The following is a 27,538-nucleotide window of genomic DNA, read 5'->3' on the forward strand; positions in this document are numbered from 1 at the left end:
AGTGAGAAAATCTCCACTGTCTCTTCCAGAACACTACTGACTGGGTGTCAGAGTAAAGCTACCAGGCAGCTGTCTCTAAGGGCATCTTGTAGTTAAGCCGCCAGCTCCTTGATGCAAATGTCACACATGCTAAAAGCTTCCACAGGTTCAAAGGTGATTAGGAAAAAAAATATCTCAAAGGCTATAAAACATAAAGACTGAACCTCTGACTCAGGAAGTCATTCAGCCTAAGGTGCAGGAGGCCAGGACTGTATTCTAGGAAGAATAACCACAAATCTGTCATCTGCTCTATAGATCTGCTAATGACCAGTGTGGGCTAGATGGGCCTTTGATCAGACCCAGCATGGACATTCCTGTGTTTTTCTAACATGTTCCTATGACCTTTGGAACTGTGTAAGCTCCCTTGCCCAAAGGAAGGATGCAGAGAAGCCCAGAATTAGCTGCTAGTCTGCTGCTGATAGCTGTGTCTACCTCCCAAGTGAAGCGCATTTTTAGTACAAGCTGTCAGGACTAGGGAAATAAGAAAAAAACCAACAGACTTAAGCTTGAAATCCTCTCGATATTCCGTTTCAATTAGATGGTGATTAAAACTCTGCTTTGTTGCAAAAAAGGCCAAAAGTGTTGAGAAACATTTCACCCTGCCACTTCCATCTGCATCCATATAGTTAATCTCAGGCCCCTTAACCAGACATGACTGGGGTCAGGCCATATAAACATTCTGATAAAGTTTGCGCTCTAGGGAATCTTTAGCAGCCCTGAAGTTCACCAGTGCACTGATAAGTAAGTATGCTTAATTTTTCAAGATATCAAGAGTCAAATAGTTTGTAAAAAATACTCTGGTTATATACTAGGCAAATATAGGACTTTACCTATATCCTGGGAACAGCATATCCAAAATTCATAGAAAATACAGAAGATGTACTGGACGGATTTGTGTGTGATTCTTTCTATTGTACCGTAGGTGAGCAAGGATAAAAACTTGCATACTAGGAATGCAAAGGGAAAGGGGTCTGCGTGACACAGATGATGGGAAACAGATTTGGTTATGTCCTTTTCCAGAGTATTTGGATATAGGGCACCTCAGCTTCAATCTTCTGTAAGGATAAGGAATCAAGTAAGGATCATTTTTGATACACGTATCTAATTGTATAACCGTCTTTTCTAAATGCATAGTCCTGACTAGCTTCTTCAATTTTATTCATCCTTGCCACACATGTATTTCCCTAGCTCCAGCGATTACTGTTATCGTTAGGATGGCATTTGTATTCTAAACCCTTATGACCAATGGCTGATAATTTTCTGAATCAATTTTCTTTGAGCTAGAATATCTCATGCTAGTTGTCAGCCTAAGGGTAAGTGTTCACTTGTGAAGGTTTGAAGAAAATCCATTTAATCATTTTAAAATAAACATAACTTCTTTTTCTGCTTTCAATAAATTGTTTGTTGTTTAATGGAAACTAAAGCAAAAACAAAATCTAATCTAGCATTCTCTGATTTTACTTGCATGAAACTCCTTTTCTGACCCTAACTCTTCTTCCACACTTGTCATGGGTTAAACCATGACAACACTTCACAACTACATTTCACATCAACACGAGACAGTATCTGCTAAAAAGGTGATACAATTAGGAATAATCCTGCTTTCTATGTTTTTCAGAATTCATGCCCAAAGAAAATATGGAACAAGTTTCGGTACTATAACAGCATGTACATCAGAATTAAAAATAAGGATCAAATAAAGGAATTAAACCTTATAGTATTTAATGTTGTGACAGCACAGTCAGTCAGGTTTCATTCCAACTCTGCCTATAGGCAATCTTCTGAAGTAAAAAAAGTAAATCCGTAAGGTATTACACAGTTCCATAAACGGGGTAGAAGTGCATGAGCTCAATGCTCTTTTCAAGTGGAACAATGGTTTAGAGCTAGCACTTGGACTAATATTGAGCTGAAAGAAATCTGAATTTGGAGGGTCTTAAATCTTAAAAATAAAATCTGAATACAATTGATTCTAAAATGCCATTTCAGACAATGCATCTCCCTTTCTCCTGCCAATCCAGAAGACTATTCATTCTTTTAGGCTTCAATTCTTCTGTAACCCTGGATAAAAGGTGTTTCTTTGTTACTGGGCAAGAGCATAATAATGTGCAGTAAAAAGTCTCCTCACAAACCTGAGGAGCGAGCAGACAAATCCTTCTGGGGCATGCGAGAACAAAGTTTTAAGACACTTCAGATGCCTAGTGAAAACTGACACTTTTACAACCCCAATCCACTGTATCATCATAGACACATATCGCATAGATTTTATCTAGTGAGACAGCAAGCCGTAAATACTATAGCATTTTCTTGCAGATTAAACTGAAGCTTCTTTAAAATACTCTTTTCTTCTTGCTTGCAAATTAGACGAATGTGGCCACTGCTAGGCTCACATGACCATACATATGGCCATAACAAGCAGTATTAGTTTACTGAGGTTTTCAAACATAGGTCAACATATCTTTAAAAGTACATATAAATTCTGCATGAAACAACCCCATATCTAAAGCATCATCACTGCTCACAGCATTCTGACAGCTCATAAATAAGAATCTCCCCTTCTCCCTGATGGCACATTTCAGATTCCATCACTTACAGCATAATGTTTTGTACATCACATGAGATCAATATGCAAAAACCCCAAATCAGCAAAATGAAAAAGATAAAAAATATCCAAACCTGAAGTTTTCAAGAACCTCTCCTACTTTTAATACAAGCAGCTCTCACCTGAGTATGCGAAGGTGGTAAACCTTTTCGGCCATATACTCCAATCAATGCATCTTTCTGAAGGGATATATTGAATTTTAGAAATTGTGGCTGATCAATGAAGAGTTGTGATCTCCAGAAAATCCCAGGGGGAACTTCTTGTATTGCTCTTCGGCCTATATCGAGTTCTCCAGAATCTATAGTGTTGTTTTCTTGTGCAAATCCCCCTAATTTTCCTGACAGGTTAGAATAATAAGAAAGAAAAAATTAGTATTCTTTTCTTGTTCTCAGTCACCCTTCATATGAACTGTCAAATATTTAGAATCAACTCAGATAAAATGCTCCCTGACAATCTTTCTGAATAGAAGGTCCCGGGGAATTCACTGATTCAGAACTAACAAAGCAAAACCAACACAAATATCTACCAACTAAAAGCACTGTAACTTCCCTGAACACAAGCCTTACAGCTTTGGGAACTATAGTAAATACATACATACATATACATACATACATATATATTTTAACTGAAGAATTTAAAAACATTTTCCAGCATAAAGACTTATTCTAAAAAAAAAAAAAAAAAGCATAAGGAAAAGGGAAACGAGGTAGAGAGATTTTAATAACAACATATAAACATAACTAGTCAAGACAGCTAACAGAAACAGTCTTTTCTACATAAAACATTAGAATTTGTATACAGTTCTAACAGATCTAGTTCACCATGTTGCCTCATTTTTTCTCCCAAAAGAGAAAGGCAATGTTTTACATTGCATTGTGCCTACATCCTTACACCTTTGATCCCCATAGCACCCTTGGGCTCCAGCCCCAAGCTTGTTATCACCTTCTCAACCCGGCGGTATCCTGAATCAAATGTGTAATAACACCTCAGTCTGCTATTTCCACTGTGTTCTGTATTACAAAAATGCTTTTATCTGAAGGTTTAATTATGAGGAATAAGAACAAAGTTCTGAAGGGCATTAATGATCTTCCCTTAAAAAGCATTAATGCAACTATCAGACAGCCCTAGGAGCCCAGTGATGTTGATTTGGAAATGCCCTGAAGAAGCACAAAAGATTTTAACATGCAAAGGGCTCACAATTTTACATGCTGACACTGAAAAACTAGCCTATGTGTTGTGGTTTATAAAGAAAAGTTATAAACTTTACGTATCTCCAGCCAACTTTTTTTTCAAGTGGGCAAGGGAAGGCAAGGAATATCAGAGCATCTACCTTCCATCTCTGGTACAGAATGGTATCATCCAATCTGCCAAACTCTGTGATCCCATAGTGATGCACTGTGAAATGAACGGATGGGGCAGAACTGCACAACCCAAGTTGATAACTGCAGGGCGCTAGGCTGCATGCTATGGATAGCACAGGTCTGGGGCAACTTGGCTTATCACAGACATAGAAATCTGGCAAAGATTATGGCTTAGTTGGGAGAGCACCTTCCCACCTGCCAGATTTAAAGGAAACAGTACTACTAAGGCAGATACACTAAAAAGGGCTTGGACAAACTACCACCACCAGCTCTAAAATTTGGGATGGTTTAGTAAGGTATGCATGAAGCCTGTGTGAGGCCAAGGGCCCAGGGCTGTGTCCACACACCATCTCCATGCCATCACCATCTCTATGCTGCATAGTCGCTCCTGTAAGATGGAGCCAGGGTCAAAGGCTACTACAACCCAACAGAATCAGTGCTATCAAACCTAGACAAAGCTTTGCCTAAGAACTTGCCTATCAACACATATTGGCTCCAGACTAAGTAATTAAGTAGGTGGCTCATCAAGCTGAATCTTGTGTGAAAGCAGTATAAAGAAAAATGGAATTGTAGTTACAACCTTACAGCTTACTGTTTTTTTTTTACCAATTCATTTTTTTTTCAGCAGCTAGTCTGTTATAAAGATTGAGATAAATGCATCTGGATGTGATAAGCACAATCAAATGGTGCTGGCTTGTTTGCGTACAAGTGCTGTAAAGAACTGACAACACTCTGTTGCTGCCCGGTCTTTTATGTCCAAATTCTACATTATTCATCATTTGAGGAAACAAACTGACACAACCTTTTTGCAAACATTTAGGCTGGAAAAAAAACCCCAACTAGATTAAAATCTGAAATGCCAGGTGAGGTCACAGATTGATCTTCTCCATTTTCTGTGCATCCAAGATGAACACAGGCTGCTTTTGAATTAAGCAGACACAGAAGCACTACTTAGAGGCCTGGAGTGGGGGCTCATATCACCACCAGAGCTGTACTGCAATAGCAATACCCTCGTAGTAGCTGAAAACGTCTCACTTACAGGAGCATCATATTGATCAGCATTCTGCTTTCAAGAGACAGTGAAATATCTGATCTTGGAAGAAACATTTTTTTTTCAGGATGAGTCTGATGCTTTTCTAACTTTGAAGTTAACTTTTTGCAATATTTATACCTTATTCTAGAAGATAGGTCTGTATTTATGAGGGCTGCTCTGAAAGTAATGTCTGCTATTTTAGTACGCTGTCTAATGACGTCAGAGGCGGATGTTGGTGGGAGGGCAGCAGAGGATGCACCTTTCCCACCAATATCCTATTACATGTTGTTGCTGTGTGGCAGATGGCAGCAGAGGGGCAGTCTGATGAAAAGGTGTTTGAGATGAAAGTAGATGGAGGAAAGGTACGTCACTAAATTCCTCCATGAGGAAAAACTTGAACTCATCAGCGTTTACTGATGCTTTCCAAGAGCTTAGGGAGACCAAACAGCAGATGTGAGCAGAGTGAGGCGGTAAGGGGGTATGTTTTAGCAGCAGTGATAGCAACAGTGGGTCAGCAGAGTGACCGGTGGTGATTATGTTGAAAAATAGTGTTTTGTAGTTGAGAATTTGCACTATCAAATAGTCTTCCCCTTCCATCTGTTTGGGTTGATGACAGAATGACTGCATGGGCAACATTTTCCTAGCAATGACTCCATCACAGCAGTTTTGAAACAGTGGTTGCCCCAGCTGGTGCAGATTCTTACATGCACAGCATGTAAGTAAGCTCTTCTTCATTGCTCATGAAAATGCATAGCTAATGGTAGTGACCATATTGAAAAATAGTGTTTTGTAGTTGAAAAATTGCTCTATCAAGTAGTGTTATTGTGCTCTTTGTATCTGCTGTAGTTTCCATGGAAATAGATACAGGGCCTTACTTTCAGAGCAACCTATGTATTACTGCAATTTATTTAAATGTTTCTTACCAGCTTCTACAAATTGATGCACATTTTGTTGTATAAATTCACATAGATGCCTGGTAATCACTAAACAATAAACACTTGTTTGCGGTATTGATCTGTGACTTCCGCTGTTTGTATACTGGAAATGAAAAACAACTACCTCTTGCTACCGAAAAGATGAACTAGATAACTTGAATAGGTGTGCCTTGTTCAATATGTTAGAAATGCCTATCACTGGGCTTCAGCAATTTTCCTTGGAAGGTAATGAACTTATCCGCCCCATTTTCCTCACCAAAACCAAGGTACTTTCACCCTGTTTCTGCATACCCATTTAACATCAGACTGCCTCTCAAAATCATCACTAGCTTTCTGTCTCCTAAGAACAGGGCATGAAGCAGTCCTTTTACCTTCTGGGAAACAGGCACAAGAAAATGTCAGTAGTTTCAACATTTCCTTTTCACGTTCTAAAGCAGCAAAAGTTCTTACACAGACCTTTAAATCCAAAGCTTTAAATCCAAATACGAAATGCCACATTCATTCACACGATTTCATAATGACATAAGACCCCAAACATGAAATCCATTTTTAAAGTAGCTTTCCTCTTGAATACCTTCACTACACTTCTTTTCTACCTCCAAAACTTCTTTCACAACACCTTTCCAAAAGACAATATAACAAATACCCTAAGTATTTATAGGTAAATAATATTTACATCAAAATTAGCTATTATATTACTAAATCTACTAGCAATTAATTTACAAAATAATTTGCTGTACTACATACTTGTGATGTATGCATCATTATATTAAATATCCATGATATAGATGATCCAATTTATAACGGTTAATTAATAGATAAAATATTTGTTACATGTATTATCTGAAAATTCTGTTCTTAATGTGTGAGGCTAGACTGGACAAAATCTTCATCTAAACAAATATTTGAAGCAATAAGCAAAATTTCATTTATGCACAAGAAAAGTAGTTCACTAATATCACAAGAATTACATGAAGCCAAACTTTCCCTCCTTGTTTGCAAACACTATAGATTGGTGCAAGATATTCTGTAAAGAACTGAGCATCGATACCAGAGAATAAAAATGAGCACATAATCAAAACATGAAAAAGATGAACAATAATTGCTTTACAGTGCCACACATAATACCATTTTCTATCCTTCATAGGCAGCATTAATTAAAATATCAGGTTGCGAGGCTGGATTTACAATCAATAGCATATACACCTACTCCACTCAATAACCTTGTAGACAGAGGGCATTTTTTTCTGCAAAACACTGCTATATAACCTGCAAAACCTAATTCAACAAATGATGGTACATTCCGTACTATAAATAAAAAGAACCCTCAATATCTATTGGTTGCAACAAGTATAACATATTTCACTGAGTATAATCACAAAACTACACTGAATTAAGCCAGAGCTTGCATTTAAAACATAGCAAAAGCACCAACAAAAAAAAGCCAACAGTTAACAGTTAAGTATATATTATAAGGTATTTCTAAGCTGCACATGGAGTTTATAGGATGTAGAAAAAATAAAGAAAGCCAGTGACAAATGAGATGTTAGCATGTGATAGAATACAGTGTTTAAACAAATTTTCGTTTCTGTGTTTCTTAACCTTTCTTTTCTGCTGCCTGGTTATAAAACCAGGTAAAGGAGGTACCTCAAGTAAGTACTGGGATGCAATTAAGCATGGCTAAAAAAGTACTTTAGAGAACCTGAGGTGCCCTATAAAATTCATCTTAGTTATAGAAAATACGTACTCTTATGATATCTTATGCAGCCCTGAATCACATACTACTTGAACAGAGGAAAGCATAGGAAAAGGAAAATAAACAAGAAAAACCACAAAAACCCCACCACCTAAAAATCAATCTACAAATGCAACAAACAAATAAGAGAAGGCTTGTTCAGAGGTTCAAGCTTCATTTAACAAATTATTTGCATCCAAGGATGATTTCACAAGCTTTTACAGTCAGTTTATGACTAGCTATTTCTAGGCAAACCACAGTTGAACCAGAGGTCAGAAGAATGCATTTTAAAGTTTAAGCTTTACTAATTCATCACACAAAGTATCTGTACTTTTGAATAGCAAATAACTCTCTAGGATCCAAGCCATTCATCTGAGGACTACAATTTTCTGACCAAAACTAGCCCTTTTTGGACTATTCCAAATTGAGATGAAACTCATAAAAAACGAATGGTCCCCAAAACAAAGAAAATTTCCCCCCCCCTCTGAATTGGAGTGTTTGTTATAACTGGGGGATGGGGGGTAAGACAAGGAGTTGGGAAGTTCTCAAAGCTGTACAGCTGCTGAGGTATCAAAATCAAGGCCTTGTCAATTTTTCCTTACAAATTTCAGTAACTACTATGATAGTTTGAGGGCTCCGTATTTAAATTTCTTATCTAGTCATCACCACACCTTCTACTTAACTTTCCTTTTGTGGTTTAAAATGTGTATTCTCTGGTTCATCTGTTGCTTAGTATTGATGTATGTTGATAAATGACCACTTATTATATTCTGCAGAGGACAGCATTTTAGCAGCAGATGAAATTAACCCCATTCTAGGACAGTATTTAAGGACCCAAGGAAGGAAAAAAAATGTATTTGATATATTTGTTATTTTCTTCTATTTCTGAGGCAAAGTATAATGCTTTAATTTGTTAAAAAAAAGGGGGGGGGGGGGGAGAGGGGGGGGAAACAGTTTATCTTTAAAAAACATTTAACAGGTTATTTTACAAAAGAAAAATGCATTGGCTTCTCAGAGCTAAAGACGAGAGAATGATGAGCTGCCACTTCAGCATCAATATTCATTAATCGTACTGCACCTTTTTGCTATTCATTCAAAACAAGTAAGAACACAAAAAGAAATAATGAATATCCAAGTATGAGAAGAAGGCAGTAGGGTAAAGGAAACGAAAAAGTCCCACTAGATAAGTTTCATGTGCTTAAAAAGATGACAGAAAGAATGATCCAAGCAGTATTATTTCTATAAGTTAAAGCTGTGATAACTTGAAATATTTTCAAGATGTCAAATGCTGGCAGATGCTTCCTCCTCCTCAGTGGTAAGGAGGTCAGTTCTACCTTGTGAAAGGGAAAATGGATTTTTCTGTAATGAAGCAAATACCGCATTCATCAACCATTTAAATCAAGTTTTCCATTCAAAAACTATTGATTTTAAAGCCTCTGTTAGCCAAAAGCGCATAGGCTCTTAAATGTTTTGAGAATCTTAAAGGGCAACATGGAAAAAGGTCGATAAAAAAAAAATAATCCTTTTATGTGGTTTGTATTTTAAAAGCTCCCACAACAAATTTAGTAAAGTTTTTTTTTTTTTTTTTTTATATATTGGCTGAACGATACAGGGTTGGTATTATATGTTAGACATTTTGAGAAAACACATAAACATATTAAAAGTGACCTACTATATTTCAGAGAGATACTAAAAAAAAAGAAAAAATCCTCATCGGCTACAGAAAGAAAAGAACAATTAGTATTTAACAGCAAGCTCATCATGCAATAGGAAGCTCCCAACCTTCTACACAAAAACAACAGATAAGCTTTGAAAATATGAAAATTCCCCCGCAAAGCCTCTTGTGGTGCTAACCCTTCAGAAAATGATTATGTTACCCTGACACAGACACAGGTTTTAATCTGAAAACAATTCAGAGTTCTCTGAGATTCACAAAGATGGCACCAGGTCCCCCACATGAAACAGTGTGTCCTGTCACAATGGGAACCACGGCTTTGCTGTGGTCATTTCTGCAGCCTAGGTCCCCAGAGGAAGGATGGTCCCTGCCAGCTGCAGCACTGTCTCTTCTCCCATGAGTACCGCAAAACAATCATTAGGTTGTTGTAGGCTGTTTTACTTTTGCAGCTGAGATGGGATGTTTTCTGTGACAAATTTTGATCGGCAACCAGATTTCCTAATTATTACCACCAAGGATTCATCACTCACTTCAAATGTTAGTTTGGGTGTTCTCAGTTGAAATACGACCCCTGCTTAATGTGTGCATGTCTACTGAGAATTACCATTATTTTCAAAGGCTTCAAACTTTAAATAAACAAAGTTTTGGAAGAAAAATGTTAAAAACTGCTAATGTAAACAAAACATGAACAAAGAAAATGCTTTCAGAGAAGGAAAGAAATCGGTGCGTTTCACTTACCGTTTTCTCCAGCAGGTACTGTTACAGGATGTGTTGGCACAGTATCAGAATTCACTTTTCCATTCTCAAAAGTATCATTTTCAGTTTGCTGCAGCTGCCAGTTGAGGCCAAACAGATGCATTGCTGGTGGTAAAGGATACAGTTTATTTGATGCTCTTAACCACAAAGGCAAATTGCACAAATAATGGCTTTCCACGCTCTGCAGCGGAAAAGTCATACGTTAAAAAAAATTAAATTACAGGAACAAGCATTCACAGAATAATAGTTCAACTTAGCAATGGCACTAAGCAATTACTACCACTGTCCTTTAATGATACAGTGCTTTCAGTGAATGCAGTTGACAAAAAGCTCACCATTCTCATTTTGAGTCTTTTACTGGTCCCAAATCAATGTTCAAAAGGGTAGGCACTAATGATGTCCTTATCTCCTTTTTTTTCTTTTCTTTTTTCCATTTTTGATCATTGTAAAGAGACAAATCTTTTAAGTGAGCTTCTAAGTGACCTACTCAAATGATTTCTAAAGAGTATGGATCTGTTCTGGCTAGTCAAAAAGGGAAAACAACACAAGAGGAGAGGAAGGAAGGTTATGTGGCCATTATAGGGCTAACCTAAAACATTAACACACTTTCCACTCTGTCAACAACACTCTGTGTAACCTTAAACTTTGTGCTCATCCTGCATGCTAGAGTACAGAACAAGGCCAAGATCATCATCGGAGCTGGAGGCGCTGGGTACTTAGTTGCTGTGGTAATGAAAACATGTAAGGTAGTTTATGAAATGCTTAATTCCCTGCAGTCAAGTTCATCAGAAGATGTTATCAAGTTAACATGTTTAGCTATGATAATTATAAAAGCCAACCTTCCACTGTGTTAGGGGAACTACCAAGGAACCTTGAATCACCAGGGATTAATGAACAAGCCCTGGGGAGGAACAACAACAGCCACCAGTACATACTGGGGTCTGCTTAGTTGGAAGACAACTTTGTAACAGGACATGAGAGTCCTGGTGGTCACCAGGTTGAACGCAAGCCAGCAATGTGCCCTTGCCAAAAGGAAGACTAATGGTGTACTTGGCTGCATGAGGCAAAGTGTTGCTAGCAAGTTAAAGGAAGAGATCTTTCCACTGCATTCAGTGCTGCCAAGGCTGCACCTTGAGTGCTGCACTCAGTTTCAGGCCGCTCACACAAGAGAGATATGGTCAGAGTAGAAAAATCCAACATAGGACCAGAAAGACAATGAAGAGACTAGGGCACATTTACTATGAGGGCAGGTGTAGATTGCTGGGCCTGCTCAGCCCAGAAAAGTAGAGTTCCAGGGGGATCTCATCAATGCCCATAAATACCAGAAGGGAGGATGCAGTGAGAATAGAACCAGGCTCTTCAGAGTGGCACCCAGTGCCAGGACCAGACGCAATGGGCACAAAGTGCAGCATAGGAGGCTCCCTCTGAACATCAGGCACTGCTTCTGTGCGGGTGATGGAGCACAGGCACAGGCTGCCCAGAGGCTGCAGGGTCTCCTCCTGAGAGAGCTCCCAAAGGGGCCTGAGCAAGCAGCCCCAGGTGACTCTGCCTGAGCAGAGGTTGGAAGAGACTGACCCAGAGGTTCTGCCAGTCTCATCCATACTGTGATTCTGAAATCCACAGCTAAACCACTATAGCAAAAAAAAAAAAAAAAAAAAAAAATTAGGGAAAAAAAAATATTACCTTAATGATAAAGATACACATAACATTTTTGCTATCTGATGGTCTGTTTCCTTTTATTCCAATGACTCTGATACCACCAGAAATTAATTTTCTTATTATTACTCCAGTTTGCTTTCAGCATAATTTGAGTTTGCTTATTCAACAACAGCAGCAATCTCCAAAGGTGGAGTCATCTTTCAGTACTACTAGGGAGTGAAAATACACTGGAGGATTTTTCTCTGCTAATGTATTTTGACTATCAGTGTATCATACAAGGAAGATGATTCACTACATCTTGTTTCTTCTGCTTCTTCCGCCCCTGAAATAGATCACTGCTATAGTCGATGTTATTCATTCCTTCTATGCTAATGATAAGCAATTCCTCATCCCACTTAGTTTCATCGCTAATCTTGCAGTATCTCTGTATTAACCATGGCAACTCTTAAAACAAACAGAACACAGTGGAAGTTTAGTTACAGAGACAGCAAACACTGCAGAATTAAGGCCGTCCTTGCCAGGTGTTTGCCTTAAGCTCTCCCCCTCACTACCACAAAACAAAACAACAGATTGTACCCAAAGACCTATTACTGAATGCTTCAAAGACTCAAATCCCTAGTAGACATGACATATTCTCTTTGTTCCAAGTCTCTGACTCTACTATTACTCTTCTTTCCCAGACTTTAAATTGCCTGTCAAAGCCTGATAATGTAGGATCTTCCGTGACCCTAAAACCTTATTTCTTTTTTTCCCTCCCACCTCTTGTTAAAACATAAATCTGACCACCACCATTCTTGGCACATTCCTAGAATTGGCCATAATTATTTCATCCATACCTCAGCTGAAGTTCTTGTTTGTTAATCATCCGATGATTTGATCTGTTTAATATATTTCATCAAAATCCCTAGAGTCAAATTCCACTATCTGTTATATTAGTTCACTGACATCAATGAAAAACTAAAAGTAGTTAAATAGTTCATGATTCAAACATAGCACACTTTGCTTCCTGTTATTTCATGGGGGAAAAAAAAAAAAAGGCACATTTATTTTGAAACAGGTTTCTCTAGATGTGCATCCTTAGCAATCACGTGAGCTTAGAACTTCACTATCAGCTCTGTCAGCTGGTACTATGTGTGTGCTCTGTGCTTCTTCATTCTCCACTGAGAGGTCAAAAAGGGGAAGACCTGACATGACCTTCTAGCCATTCCCTCATAATCCTAAACAGCTGGAATTTGAAGTCTTCAAAAGCAAGGACTGTGGGATCTGTATTGATTACATCTCAAAAAAACATAGTTACTACAAGGTAAGTGACAATTACCTTCTCTTTGTGCTTGTGCCGATGTGCACTGCACTATAGCTGTCTGCTAGAGATGCTAACAGTTGTATCTCACAAAAACACTTTTTCTCTCAGCTTTAACATTGAACTAGAGCCAAGTTCAACAAGCAACATTAAAAAAAAAAAAAAAGAAGAACCAGCTGATACATGCAGGGATGTTTTTTTCCTCTACTTCGGAAAACTTTTTCAATTAGGTTCATAGAAATGGCAAGTCCACTTTTTCTTTATAAGGAATTTGATACAGGAAGCAAAATTAATGGATGAATGTATTTTCCATTTGCCAGCTGTTATTTTAATTGCAAATCCAATGTAAAGCAGTTTATTGATTTTGAATTGGCTGTCAGTTCTAGTTTATTCCTGTTCAGTTTGGCATTTATTTGGTTTTAGATGATGATAATGAAGACAATGGATCTCTCCCAGAGTAACCAGTTCTGAGCATGTAATTAGGCTACCAAATCAGGAAGGGTACTAACACTGGAACAACTTTCAATACTGGCACATCTTCTATGGCAACAAGGACTTGTCAGAGAATACCAGCTGTCTCTACCAAGGACACAAACAGCTTGTGATGGCTGTGGTCACAGAACATAACAATTCAACCCAAATAACCCACAGCTGTAGGAAAGGATGAACCCTCAGGGAAAGGGTGAAAAATATGGAATGTCGCAATTGCAAATGCACCCACAATTCCATAAGAAAAAGGAGGCATTTGTTAATCAAAACTGGAAAGATTGTTGAAAACTGGAAAGAATGACTTTTTAAGCACAGAAACAGGTTATGATACCCTCTACCTATTCTGCCATTTCAGTACACATCTCTATTCTGGAAAGTAATCTCTAGCTACAAAACAGGAGTTGAGAAAGCATTTAACCTTGGTACTGACAGACTTGTTTAAGGTAGAATTTGTATTGCTACCAGTCAGGTTTACCAGCTTCATGGATAGCTTTTAGAGTACAGTGGTAAACAATGTGGACTTCATTCTCTTCAACAGGATAGGAAGAAGAGGCATCACGAGAAACTCCTCTGGGATCAGCACTGCTCTTTGCATAAACACAGAGTCAGTGTCTGGGTGCTGCTGTCAGATATGTCTGAATTCTCAAAGGCGGGAGCAATAATCAAACTATCAATTCAGCTTTTCTTCCTCACTTTATATTTCTCCAAAGCAGCACAGGGCCTACATACCAAAAGGACAGGGATATTCAAAAGATTCAGAGCTCAGATTACAGAAGTGCACTTATGCCTACAGCAGCATCAAGAAAAATGCTGGTGTTCGTTACAGGTTATCAAGTAATCCTACCATCTGTCACCATGCAGTGTTTCTAAAGGGTTTCTAAGGCCTTACAAACCATCTTAAACTACTTTTTCAAGCCTGGCTGATCTTACCTTTCACTCTCTGTAATCAAGGTCTAGTTCTCTGATTTGAAAACAGCCTACAAAGTCTTCATTTCCACTTAATTATTAAATAAGCAACTAGGTATACATTTCACAACAAATACATGGAAAAAAAACCCGACTTGTTCACACTTTTATAAAACATTTTACAAAAGACTGCTTCAGGAAAAAGAAGTTGCTTCTATCAAGCCCTTTCATTCTTTAAAGGCTGTCAGCCTGTTTCTCTGGTATGCTCATTTCTCAAGCAAGCACTTCTGTACTTGATGCATTCTCTTTACAAGCAACCTGTTCTTGAGGAAACACACTGTATTATCACTTCAAAAACCTCTTCAAGACTTTCTTCAGTAAGTAAAAAAGAAACAGGTTCTCTTAATAGTAAGAAAGGTGGATAATTTACCTAACTATGTGACAAAACAAGAATGGTGAGAACGGATAACTACCTGCTGAGCACTCCTTAGGTAGAGGTTCCCTTGACTGCCTTGCTCGCTGGCTCAAAGGCCTCTTCAGCCAAGGTTACGAGAGGTACAGAAGAGAATTGTAACAGAAAATCACTCAAAGAAGACAACAGACAAGCAGTTGGTAAAGGAATCAGACAGATGTTATTCTCCAGCATCCAGCAGCTGTCACTTTTTGCTGGTGAGCTCTCAACAGGAAAAATCTGGACATGGATGTGAGTACACATACTTTTTGGGGTTGATGATTGGTATCAGAAAACAAGCATATTTTTTCCTTCCAGAAACAAATAGCAATATGTAGTAAAATCAGAGAAAATTATCTAAGTTCAATGGTGTCTTTCAACAGCCATCAGCATCAACCTTATTTTCTTTAAAGTACTGTGGTTGACCAGCACACACGAAAAACAAAGGGCATACCAAACACCACATGCACTGTGCAAGTGAAAGCATTAAATATGCAGGTGATAAGGATGAATAAGCAAAACTGTATGCATATAAACAGGCTTCCAACACAGAAGTAGCATGACAGTAACTGGGTATGTATCTAAGGTGCCAGTAATCCAACACATGACATGCCAAATTTGGTCAATCTGTTCTCCAGAGAAAGAACTTTGAAGGTGACAGTACATTTTAGGGGAGTAGGAGAAATTTCAAAGACAGGAGGGTTCTTTTAAATAGAAGGAATCAGAACTGGGAAATAAAGTGGGCTGAACTGGGAAAACAACTTCCAATATTCTCCCATCTCTCCTTAAAAAGAAGATTAAAAAAATAAAACTGAACAACAGAAATAATAAAAAATAAATAAATAAATACAGGCTATTTCAAAGGAGCAAACACCTCCCTAACATCTTCAGAGATACACTCCATGGAGTATGCTCTATAAATATAAAATATTCAACACAGTAGGGAAAAGTTAGCAAGAGGAACCAAACAATGTTGGTAACCCTCCTTCCTTTCTCCCATGCATTTCAGAGGTATGGTAATCGAGTCATAAACGAGGTATTATTCATGAAGGTGTACTTGAAGATGAGCTTCTTGCTAAGACATTTAACTTATCTTCCAGGACTGCTTCTTCTACACATTTTTGTGTGCTGGTGCTTTCAAACTACGGTTTACAAAATTGCATCCCTAGAATTAATAGAATAATATATATGCACACTTGCACATAAGGAAAAGTGAATATAATTTATATTTAAAGCAATGCAAAAAGATTATAATTTAAACTAAGTAAATTGCAATTATTGCTCAATCTTATTGAAGGATTGTCTTCTAGTTCATCTCCCTGTTGGCAATACATTTTCAAATGAAATATTTGAACATTGAAGTGGTTTTTAAAATTATCTCCTGTATATTTTTCTTGCAGCTATAATTAGAATCCAAAGCTATTTTGTTCTGAAGGACCTGGAGTGGACCAGAAGATGTGCAAATCAACTGCCAGTGATTTGCATTCATTTGCTCTTTTCTAAGATAATAGGATGTGTTGGGTATTGCTGCAGATCAAACAGTCAATTAAAAACAGTTAATTAAAATTTTAAATAAGTGAATGACAAGTTATAAGTTCTTTATTTATTTCTGTCTTCGCTAAATCAACAAAAAGCCTATTTTTTCTGATTTTAAACTAGAGTGTATACTTATAAGCTTCTTAAAAAGGCGAGCCAACAGGTGCACTGGAGGAACTGGGACTGTTTAGTGTGAGGAAGATGAGGCTGAGGGGAGACGTTATTGCCCTCTTACAGCGAGAGCAGGGTTGGTCCCTCCTCACTGGTGACAGCTGACAGGATGAGGGGAAATGGCCTCAAGTTGTGCCAGGGGAGGTTTAGGTAGGATACTGGGAAACACTTCTTTACAGAAAGGGCTGTTAAGCACTGGAATGGGCTTCCCCAGGGAGGTGGTTGAGTCACCATCCCTGAACGCGTTTAAAAGCTGTTTGGATGTGGTGCCCAGGGACATGATTTAGTGGTGGGTTATTAGAGTTAGGGTAGCATGGTTAGGTTGTGGTTGGACTTGATGATCTTTAAGGTCTTTTCCAACCTGAGCAATTCTAAGATTCTGTGTGTCAGGTGTTCGCAACAGAAAAACTTTCTTCAACCACTAATCAAAGATGATTATGTACTGTTTAAAAGTACAGCTGCATATGAGCTGTTAAGAAAGATGTGTTGTGGGCTTGGTATAACTATTTTTAGTACATTTACCAAGAAATGGAGCATTTATTCTTCTGTAAACTTGTATGTCTAGATGTCTCGTTCTAGTTGTCAAGCCAGTGACTTTTACATAACAGTGGTCTAATTCTGTCAACAGCATTATGTGAGGCACATTCAAAGCTTAAGGGAGAATCCAGATTTCTTACAATAGAGATCATTATTCAGTAACCATTTACTTAAATAATATCTATTTTTTACAGCTTGTTTTGCACTTGCCATTCATTATAATCACCCAGCATTCTCTGATATGCACTAGCCCTCACCATAACCCATTTAGCCATTGGTAATAACCTGTGCCTTTCCTGAACTCACTTTTTTTTTTTTTTTTTTTCCTTTTCTTTCCCCCCCAAATAATACAGTTCACAGTTAACAAGATGGTGAAAGTTATTACAGGTGCAGAAATTATGGGACCTGCATACTACATTGCTGACTGCTTAGAGACAGGGTTGTTTTGTCTCTCTGAGTTCACAGAAGGGTGTGAAAAACATTCTATAAATTTGGGGTTTCTATCTAATAAAGTCATAATCAATGACTTCCTTGTCAAGTGTTGTGGAAAAAAATTCCCTGATTTATGCTTTCCAAGACTGGGTTAAGATGGCATGATAATTAATTCTCTGTATTCCTTCAGGCATTTCTTTACTCTCTTCCTTCAGTCTTGTAACTCCTGCCTTATCCTTCTTTAAACTCACTTTCCAGCTGAGGCCTAGGTCTGCACAACAGAAGTTTTGCTCAGGGCAATATCCTTAGATGGCAGCCCTCATAAAACAGCAGCGTAAAGAAAAGCAATGCCAATGTAACGTCTCAACAGCCATTGGAAACATCTCACTTAGGCAAGTGCATCAGTGAATGGGCCCAAGCATTCTTATAGTGTAAAAACCTTATTGCAAAAACAAAAACCTCCCACCAAATTTCTTGAGGGATATAATAATAATGAAATGGCACTATACAATCACAAATAACCTATTTGAACATTGATGGCATAAAGAAGTGCAGTCTGATGAAAAGATTTAAGAACCAAAGGAAAAAGAAACAGGAGTCAATTACTGTGATGTTCAAAGGACACATCGAGCTGGGATTTTATAGTATATAGTTAAACACTCATGTTGCATATTTCCATCTCATGACTGTCTAAAAAAGATCAAAGCTATTTTATTCCATATTAAGAATGACAGAATACTACAGCAAACACGCAATAAGGAGAAATGTAGTAAGATTTAATAAAAGATGATAATAAGGTTTGATAAGAACTTTTGGAATGTTACCAAATGTGGAATGCTAGATGAAAGCATCTGCATGTAGAGACTGTAGTGTGTTATTTGGAACCCCACAGAGCTAAACTGTGATTAGAACTACATATTTTTCCATAAATTAGCTTTTGTTTTGAATTTCCTGCTGAGATCATATGCAAGTTGATTGAACGTGCAAGTCAACATATAGGTTTTCTCATTCTTTGCTGTTTGCTAGGCTTCATGGTATCACAACCACAGCTGTCCACTTGGGAGATCAAAGGCAGGTGACCGGGGCCAAAACAAAATAACCTGTGAACTCTTTGCAAGATTTCTTCACAGTGACTTAGATCAATGCCAGATAATAACCATTCACCTACGTGAACTCTACAATTGTGTTGACGCATAAGCCAAGCACTACATGCAGATCAATTTGCAACCATGCAATTTCCACTTATTTTCATATTAAAAAGCAGAAAGAACATGCTGAGTTCATCATCAAAGAGGCCTTTTTCACAATTCCATCTCACTTCAAGACCTTGCAAGGCATTAGCTATCCATCTGCACATGCTAATGATCTTGTGCAAAAAGTTCCAAGGTTTAAGTCAGTTTAGAGATTTCAACCTCCCCCCCCCCCATAGAAATCTATCACTCTCTTCTTTAGTTCAGCTCCTCCTATGGATACAGCTCCTCACTATAGTACCAGTAATCATGACGCTTGGCCGAGCTTGGGCCAGAAATAAAATAAGGGCAGTGGAGAAAGTAGCTACTAGATAGAGAATCCTTGATTTTATTGTCATCAATACATTTTATATGGATTGCAGTAACACAACCTTGACAGTAATTCCTCCAAAGGTCTCATTAAAGTGAGATGTGGTATTCGTGAAACTAATCCTGGGAGCAAAGATGCACTCTAGGCACGTGAAAAATACTACCAATAAAAAGAAATCAAGAAATTAATTTATCATAAATGAGTTATGGAAGAAACTCATGATATAAAGACAACCCTACTGCTAACTGTAAGTTCAGTGGTTTGTGCCTCATGAGCCTTTTCTTTAATAGCTATTAAACCGTAGAAAAAACAAGGTAGGATTACAGTTCCAGACTAAACACTCTCCCCTCAACACCCACTAAATCAGCTATGACACTGAACTATAAAATCTTACATGTGATCTTAAGAATAGGCAGTCTTAGCTCTAAAGCAGCACAGCACTCACTTATAAAACTGATGGAGAGAATTGATTAGTCTTGTTGCTGTTTGAAAAGATATCGGCTCAGCGATAAGGATTTATTTGAAACTTTTAGTTTTGGCTCCAGGTGAATTGAAATAACAAGAAAGGACTGAATTTCTCCCATTCAAACTTGTGTATACCAACATAGCATTACTTCTAACCGAGATTACTGAAAGGAAAGAGACAGAATAGAAGCCTGTTGGGGACTGAAAACCTGGCAAATAAACTGAAAAAGAACTCTCTCTTGGCACTGTGAGAAGTTTTGGAGTCAAATGCAGACCCAACTCTAACAAAAAGCGCTTCAACAGAAACCGCTCTGGAACTTGGCATTTTGAAGATGAAAGAGAAGAACAACAGATGAGTCTGAAGCTTTAAGAAGCGAAGACAAATTTACTGGAGCAAATTACTGTGTTACACCTTGTGTGAAACTCAAGTAGATTAGTGTTTAACACAAAGGTGCTAACAATACACAGCTGGCTGTTTTACAGGTTTTAATTAAGTATTATTTAAGTACTAGTACCACTTTTTCTGTATCAAAATAGTGATAAATTGTAAGGGTTTTTTTTCATCTAAATACATTGTAAATATAGCTGTTTCTTAGAGCCCTGTGGAGCCGCCTGACTCTCCCAACAGCTGTTAGCCACTCTCACTACCTAAAACCCTCCTGTACTGCTCTATTAGAGGTATTAGAAGAGATGATTTTGTGTGATCCTTTTTCACTACATTTAGGCAAAACCACTCCTTATTTGGTTGGTTGGCTTTACCATTGAGGGTAGCAGAATGTTTCAAATGCATAATCTCAGCAGTGGTACCATATCTCCTATTCCTAGATTAGAAAATCACGAATGCTGTTATAGGTTACAATTCCAAAGAGACAACCTTCTCTCTGGTTTTGTGGATGAAGTCTCCTGAAGCAGCATGTATGTGAAAACATAGGATCTTGTATTTAATAGCTCACATTTACTTTGGAGGACCCATAACTTGCATGCTTAATTAATCGCTGCAATGGGGGAAGTACACCTGCACCAAAGCCCATCTGTACTTGCCACCTGAGTCACAGACAAATTAACCAAACAAACTGCTCACAACAAATTTGGACTCACATACTTGACTCCTTTCTTTCAAAGTGCACAGAGAGATTCACAAAATTCTCATCTAAGTCAGGTGTTTTAGCAGAATGATTTTTAAAAAACCATTTAAAACCAGACAAAGTGGATTTCTTCACAAGATGCAAGAAAGGACTGCAACTTAAAGATACAGTTTACAGAAAATAAGCAATTTTGACACTAAATTATTGCTTCAACATATACTGTAATTCAGATAACGTCTGTGCGTGGACAGCACATCTGTAAGGGCCAGCTTCTTCCTTCATAAATACAAATCAGAAACTAATGGGAACTAGCAACAAAGAAAAGAGGTCTGTAAATCTTACATCAACAAACAATTTACATCATCTGAGTAATTTCACCTCTATTTCACAAAATAAATTCGAAGTATTACATATGCTTAATACTCCTAAATGTAGCATGTATTTACCTCCACTGATAAAGCAGGAACTATGCCTCCGGATTAATCTAAGCTTTTTATTATTCCAAAAGAGTAACTAGCATAATTTAACTACATTTCTCAAGTATTTGTCATTAGGCTGAATAACTGCTACAAATTTGTGGGTCTTCCAGAATATTACAGAAGGAACACAGAGGGAAGCACATGCTTGAAAGACATTTCAGTATTCCTGGAAACACCATTCATAGTTTAAAAAGGAACTGTATTCCGCAGCATGACAGCATAATGACACAATGTAGGACCTGTGGACAACAACATCATGTTGTCTATATTTCATCACTACACATGTTACGTTGCCAGGAATACTGAGTTTCAGTCTGCTCCACTGGGCAAAAGTGGAAGGGTGACAGCACTATTGACCAAAACCTTGTGGTAAATCGTAACTAGAACATAACCCTTTGGGGACTGGAGGTGGGTATGCTCCTTGATGGATTAGCTTTTTTAATCCTGCAAAATCTTGTCAAGTCTCTTTCAACCTCCCAACTGCAAATTACAGGTTGCTACATCCTTATGTGTGAGGATTATCTTTCTCAATGAATGTTTTACTTTCAGTGCCAGTAACAATAATAGCACGCAACATCTGCAACACCAATCAAATGTTTATACTCTGCACTCCTGAAATAGTAACTATGATGTTTTGTACTTAGTATAAAAGTCAGTAACAAGATCTTTGCTTAAAAAACATCAGCTAAAGGCATTATCTATAACAGTATTCTTGCTAGAAGCAAAAAAATGTACATTCAATGTGCTCGTATTTCAACGTGCTTAGCTGTGGTGCAATGTCAGTGAAAGATGTTGGAAATATTTTTTAGTCCAGTCAGCCCAACAAGGTGATGAAATATAAGATACTGATTTTCTGACTAGGTATTCCCTGTCTCTCAGTTTTGAAAGAAAGAAAGCAGTATAAACAGGAAATCATAAATATTTCCACACTATGGAGAAGCTCATGAGCAACGTCTGCTCGAGAAGCAGGTTGAGAGAAGCAAACCTCATGCATATACCTAGAAGCCACAGGCAAAAAACTTTCCCATGCTGGATATAGCTGAATGCAATGCATAAACCCACGGAATTACAAGCACTAATAATAAGCTTCATGATTAAGCTTAAGAATGGTGTTGAAGTTGTGCTTTAATACTGCTGCATACAAAGAATACATCAGAAATGAGTTGTCTGCCATCTTATTTCTAAGGTATGGTCTACAAATACCATTTATCTGGCTCTTACAGTTCAGTTTTTGAAGGTTATGAAGTACTGAAACAGAACTAGGAGACTGGTACTTCAGACTTCAAGGACTCTCACTGTTACTGAATCCCATCCATCCTGGTTATTAAAATCCCTCAGAAATATTAAAAGATGGGTTCTACTTGCTAAATTGTACGTTCACCAGCTGTATGGGTACAAAACCCCACACTGCAGTTCTAACAGCAGAGGCTATGCACTCTTTAGTACTGCCTTATATTTCTATGAGATATTTACTGTTCTGTCCTCCCAGAAGCTAGGTCCAGCAGTAATATATAGTACAACAGGTTGACCACCACATAGCACAACCACACACTGCAGAGAGGCCGACCCTTTCAGTTCTCCACAGTACTGTCATCAGGGCAACTGCTGTCTGCAGTATCTGGAGCTGAGAGAGACCTAGAAATGTCCATTCCGGACAGGAACAAGACAGTGATATGTACCTAAACTATGGTTTCCTACTTTGAGAGGCAGACACTTCAAACTCCCACCAAGCTGGAACTGATAATGCATATCTCCAGCTTATGAAGAGAAGGCTGATACAAGAACACTGCCACTGCCTCCAGTAGCCCTAGGGACACCCAAAGCATTCCCATAAAAGCCTGAAGGATTGTTATGATGAGATGCTAACTGTGACTAAGAATTGAGTTATGTACCTTCCAGAGTACTGCAGACAGTGGTTGCTTTCACAGCTGCACACGTTTGCATACATTGCATAAGAACATGCAAAATTTACCTGGTTCTCCAAAGTGCTTGGTACAATCAGCAAGCACTAAGAGAACACCCTTGTCGTGTATAATTGGGTGGATGTTTTGATACTTTGTGATGCACTGATTTGGTAAACTGTAAAATCTCAGAGCATTCTTCAAATGATGAGAACAGACCAAGAGGAAATGAAAAATATTTCACACATTCAGAATCACAGAATTAGTTTTGTTTTAGTTGGAAGGGATCTTTAAGGATCCCTGCAATGATCAGACATGCACATCTTGATCAGGCTGCTGAGAGCCCCTCCGGCCTGACCTTGAGTGTCTCCATGGACGGGGCACTGCCTTTCTGCGCAAACTGTGCCAGTGCCCTTTCATCCTCAGTGTAAAATACTTCTTATGTCCAACTGATATCTCCCCTCTTTCAATTTGAACCCGTTTCCTCTTGTCCTACCATAGTAGATCCTGCTAAAGGGGAAAGACTTCCCCATCCTTCTTGCAGAACTCCTTTACATACTGGGAAAGCTGCTCTCAAATCTCCCCAGAGCTTTCTGTTCTCCAGTATGAAGAAACACCAGCTCACTCTCTCAGCCTGTCCTCATAGGGGAGACTTTTCATTCCTGGGATCATTTCGGTGGCTCTCCTATGGATGCACTCCAACAGGTCTATGTCTTTCCTGCTCTGAGGACTTCCCATCCAGATGCAGTATTCCAGGTGAGGTCTCTGCACAGAACAGAGGGGCAGAATAACCTCCCTGACCTGCTGGCCACACCTCTGTTGATGCAGCCCAGGGTATAGTTGGCTTTCTGGGCTGTGAGGGTATACTGCTGGCTTATGTCCCGCAGACATCCACCCGTATACGCGACTACCTCTCAACTCAATCCTTTTGTCTCACAACTTGTACTGACAGTGGGAGTTGCCATGACCCAGATACATTTTTTTTTGAATCTGTGATATTTACAGGTATTAGTCTACTTCAGCACATCTAATTTGACAGAATGAGAAATGCAGTGAGAGCATAAACCTGGCAAAATGTGAAGATCTGCCACACAGCTGCAGACAGAGAACATATTTCCAACCCACACACCTCAGTTAAACATTAGTCATAACCAAGGTCCATGCGAAACCCAGGGAGGCAGAGTGGGAAGAGAATGCAGGCACTCTGCTGAAAACACAGCAGAAAAAATCTTGGAAATCTTGACAGAGATTCCAGAGACAATAGCACTACAGCATTCAAATTCAAATGCGGGTCAAAGAGAAAAAGAAAGTTTGTGAATACATAATGAAAGTAAAGGTGATTAATGGCAACTAAACTATATTCTCCCTCATGCCTGTTAATTACAATACCTACGCCAAGTACTATAATAAAAATTCCATTTAAATGGCATTATTAATTAAGTTGTTTTCTTCTATCCTGGCAGTAATTGAGCTTTATGAACAGCAGAATATTGTTAACTTGTCACTGCAATCAAAAAGAAGTATTATATTGTTCTTTGCTGATAAGGCAAAATAGGTTCCTTTTGATTACAGGTATATTTAGTCCTTCTTTAGTAAGAAAAACCCACTCCTAAGTCCATTACTCTTGTGACGGGTGGTTCTGCCCTACTAGGGCATCTGTCACTGAGCCCCACTGGGAAGTTATCTCTCTGGTCCTCTGCAATCTGTGAGTAGATGTGAAAGCCAGTAGCTGTCACACTACATCCTCAATAGTGTGAACAGGGCCACAGACAAACTCCAAAACAACACTGGAAAGATGGAAAGTTAGTTAACTTCAGTGTGCAAAAGCCAAAAATTTTCTAACTTTTCAAGATCACTTTAAACCCACCTGCAAGAAAGTTAATCAGCCATTACATCTAATTTTCACACCCTACATCCTTCTGTGACAGGGTCCTCTAACAACAAACCTTGGTAACTTTCTTTCCTGTCCATCCATCTCCCATACCCACAAAAGCCTCTTCAGTTGCTCTGTTCTTATTTTCAAGAAATTCCTCGCATACCCTGAAGATAATTGTCCATGCACATTAATTATTAGAATTCATTAGCAAATAAATTTGCAATTTACTTAAAATATCTTCAGATATTGTATCAGTAATAATGTTCAGATTGGGTAAAAAAACTGAATGCACAATATAATAGCAGAAGAATAAACACAATGGATCCATCTTTATATAAACATGGAAGATATGTATTATCTGTGATTATCTAACATGGCTTTCAAGTCTGGTATCTCTTCTATGTTCATATTACATTTCCAGTTTGGATTACATCTATGTGGTCAACCCTGAGTCACAGAAGAAATTGACATTCCTAATGACTCTCAAAGAATGAAATACAAACTACAATATGTATTTTCCCAGACATTTCACTTAAGTTCAAAAGTTAGCTTTCTTGTTAGCTTTCCTGTCTGAAAAGGATTCACTGAACTGCTCACAAGAAGCAGTAGAGATGAAAACATTCCTATGGTCTTTTTAATTTAATAAAATCCGCCCCCCACACACACCTTCCCCCAAGAGATTTCTTTATTTTACTACTGATAATTATTTACTTTATCATGTGGAGCAACAGGCTGGTGTAAATTCTTCTCCTAACCACCGGCTGCAGAGCTAAAGCTAGAACAATGATTAGTTCTGAGCTACACAGAGGCTAAAACCACTCATAAAATGCAAACAGACTTCAAATTGTGACAGATTGTTCTTGAGAAGTCAGGACAGAAGAGAAGGACGAAACAGATCAGGTCTCATAATGTATTTAAAGACTATTTTATGTTAATAAAAAACTATTTAGTAGATGTAGAAGAACACTCATGATGGACACGTGATCTATCAGGGCACAACTCTCAAGCCCAGTTGAGTAGTCCTAATTCCAGCACTGACTGAGGAAAACCATTTGCCTGTTTGATGCCACACAAGTGAAAAGAGCCCTTGGATCAGCTTCTTATATGAACTCTGACAATGTCACTGGCAATGAAGAATCAGGTGCCAAAACAATTTTTGTGCCAGAAAAAGGGCATTTGATATCCCCAAATTCTCATTAATTTGATGCAGTATGAATCTCTGCTACAAAAGAAATGATTACTACTGTACCAGCCATTACTGTAGCTAGTCAGTCTGTGTTATGCAACACCACACTGAAAACAACTCCTTCTGACTGATGCATATATTTAAAACAAAACAGTTGATTCTTCAGTTACAAGAAAAATCAAAGAACAATCAGCTCCTCACATTAACAACACCAAAAGTAAATAGAGTAGATACTCAAATATGTAACTGGTAGGATGGTGGTTATATGCAAAACTTTGATTTGATGTCCATTTTTTGCCTAGGTGTTGCCCTACCAAACTGTCACTTCATGCATTCACTGCAAATGATGGATGCCAAATGAGGCAGTAAGTCTTGGGGAGAAAAAAGACAATGTTCTGTTTTGTCTTGCACACTGTAAAGCTGGACTCTATTTCTGGCACTCACACAGACTGCTCGTACAAAGTTGGGTAAAACTCTTCATGTGTATATAAAAAGAGATCAAACAAAGGCAACATCATATTTCTTATTCTTTCATGGCTTAAATTTAATACTTTTCCTCCTAGTCTTCCAAAAAGTGAAAAATAAAATAGTATTTTTCAAAGTTTTTGGAAAATGTTCATGTTGGAAATAAAATTGCTATTTTCTTGGTTGCAAATCTTATTACGTACAGCAGTTAACCAAATGAGTTGCTTAAAGAAATTCCAATGTAATCTCAATCCCTAAGATAAGCAGTTTATATTCTTTCTTTTTCTTTTTAGCATGCTGTTTCAGGGAGTTTTTCTTCATATCCTTTACTCTAAAGTAGAGCTGCTTGTTTAAGTCTACTCTTCCATATGTGCTGCACTCTGTTTTGGTTCAGCACCTCATGCATGCTCCTGTTGATTAAATAATTGTTTCTCCATAATTAAATATCAGATAAACCCGTTAACCAAAAGGTCAGCACTTTCCACAACTCATTTTTATTTTCTCTAAAGATGAGCAGGTCTCATGGACAGGAATAGTAAGCTTCAACATTCTCTGTGCTTCAAAAACAGTTGAGAGAGACCACCAAGGCTTGAAAATCAAGAGTATGTGGGAAGGCTGGAAGTGATACTTTCCTTACTTTAGACTGATATAATGTTTTTCAACTCCTTGTGATCCCAGCGACTGTATTAAGTGGCCTTACAGTGTAGCACTTGCTCTAGTCCCTCCCCATGTTGCTATCTGCTGCTCTCACCTTCTCTTTGTAGACTTTGTAAACATAGGAGTCTTTCCTGTCACAGTGATGGAAGAAGTGCAAGACAGACCAGACTCAGTGTAGTTCCTCTCCTCTGGCAGGGCTAACTGACTGACGGAGCAGTTCTGCAAAGGCAGACATGAAGTCTAGCAAACT

The 27,538-nt window shown here is 38.2% G+C and overlaps 1 protein-coding gene across 1 annotated transcript in view; it reads right to left on the minus strand.

The window, feature by feature from the left end:
• The window catches only part of TENM3 (teneurin transmembrane protein 3), a 968,340-nt gene that overhangs the window by 83,300 nt on the left and 857,502 nt on the right, over positions 1–27,538 (minus strand). Inside the window, 2 exon segments of the mRNA XM_032444361.1 lie at positions 2,761–2,975; positions 10,116–10,238. Coding sequence (XP_032300252.1) covers positions 2,761–2,975; positions 10,116–10,238 — 338 coding nt within the window.

This window comes from Coturnix japonica, chromosome 4, assembly GCF_001577835.2.
Source record: "Coturnix japonica isolate 7356 chromosome 4, Coturnix japonica 2.1, whole genome shotgun sequence".
NCBI classification, from domain to species: domain Eukaryota; kingdom Metazoa; phylum Chordata; class Aves; order Galliformes; family Phasianidae; genus Coturnix; species Coturnix japonica.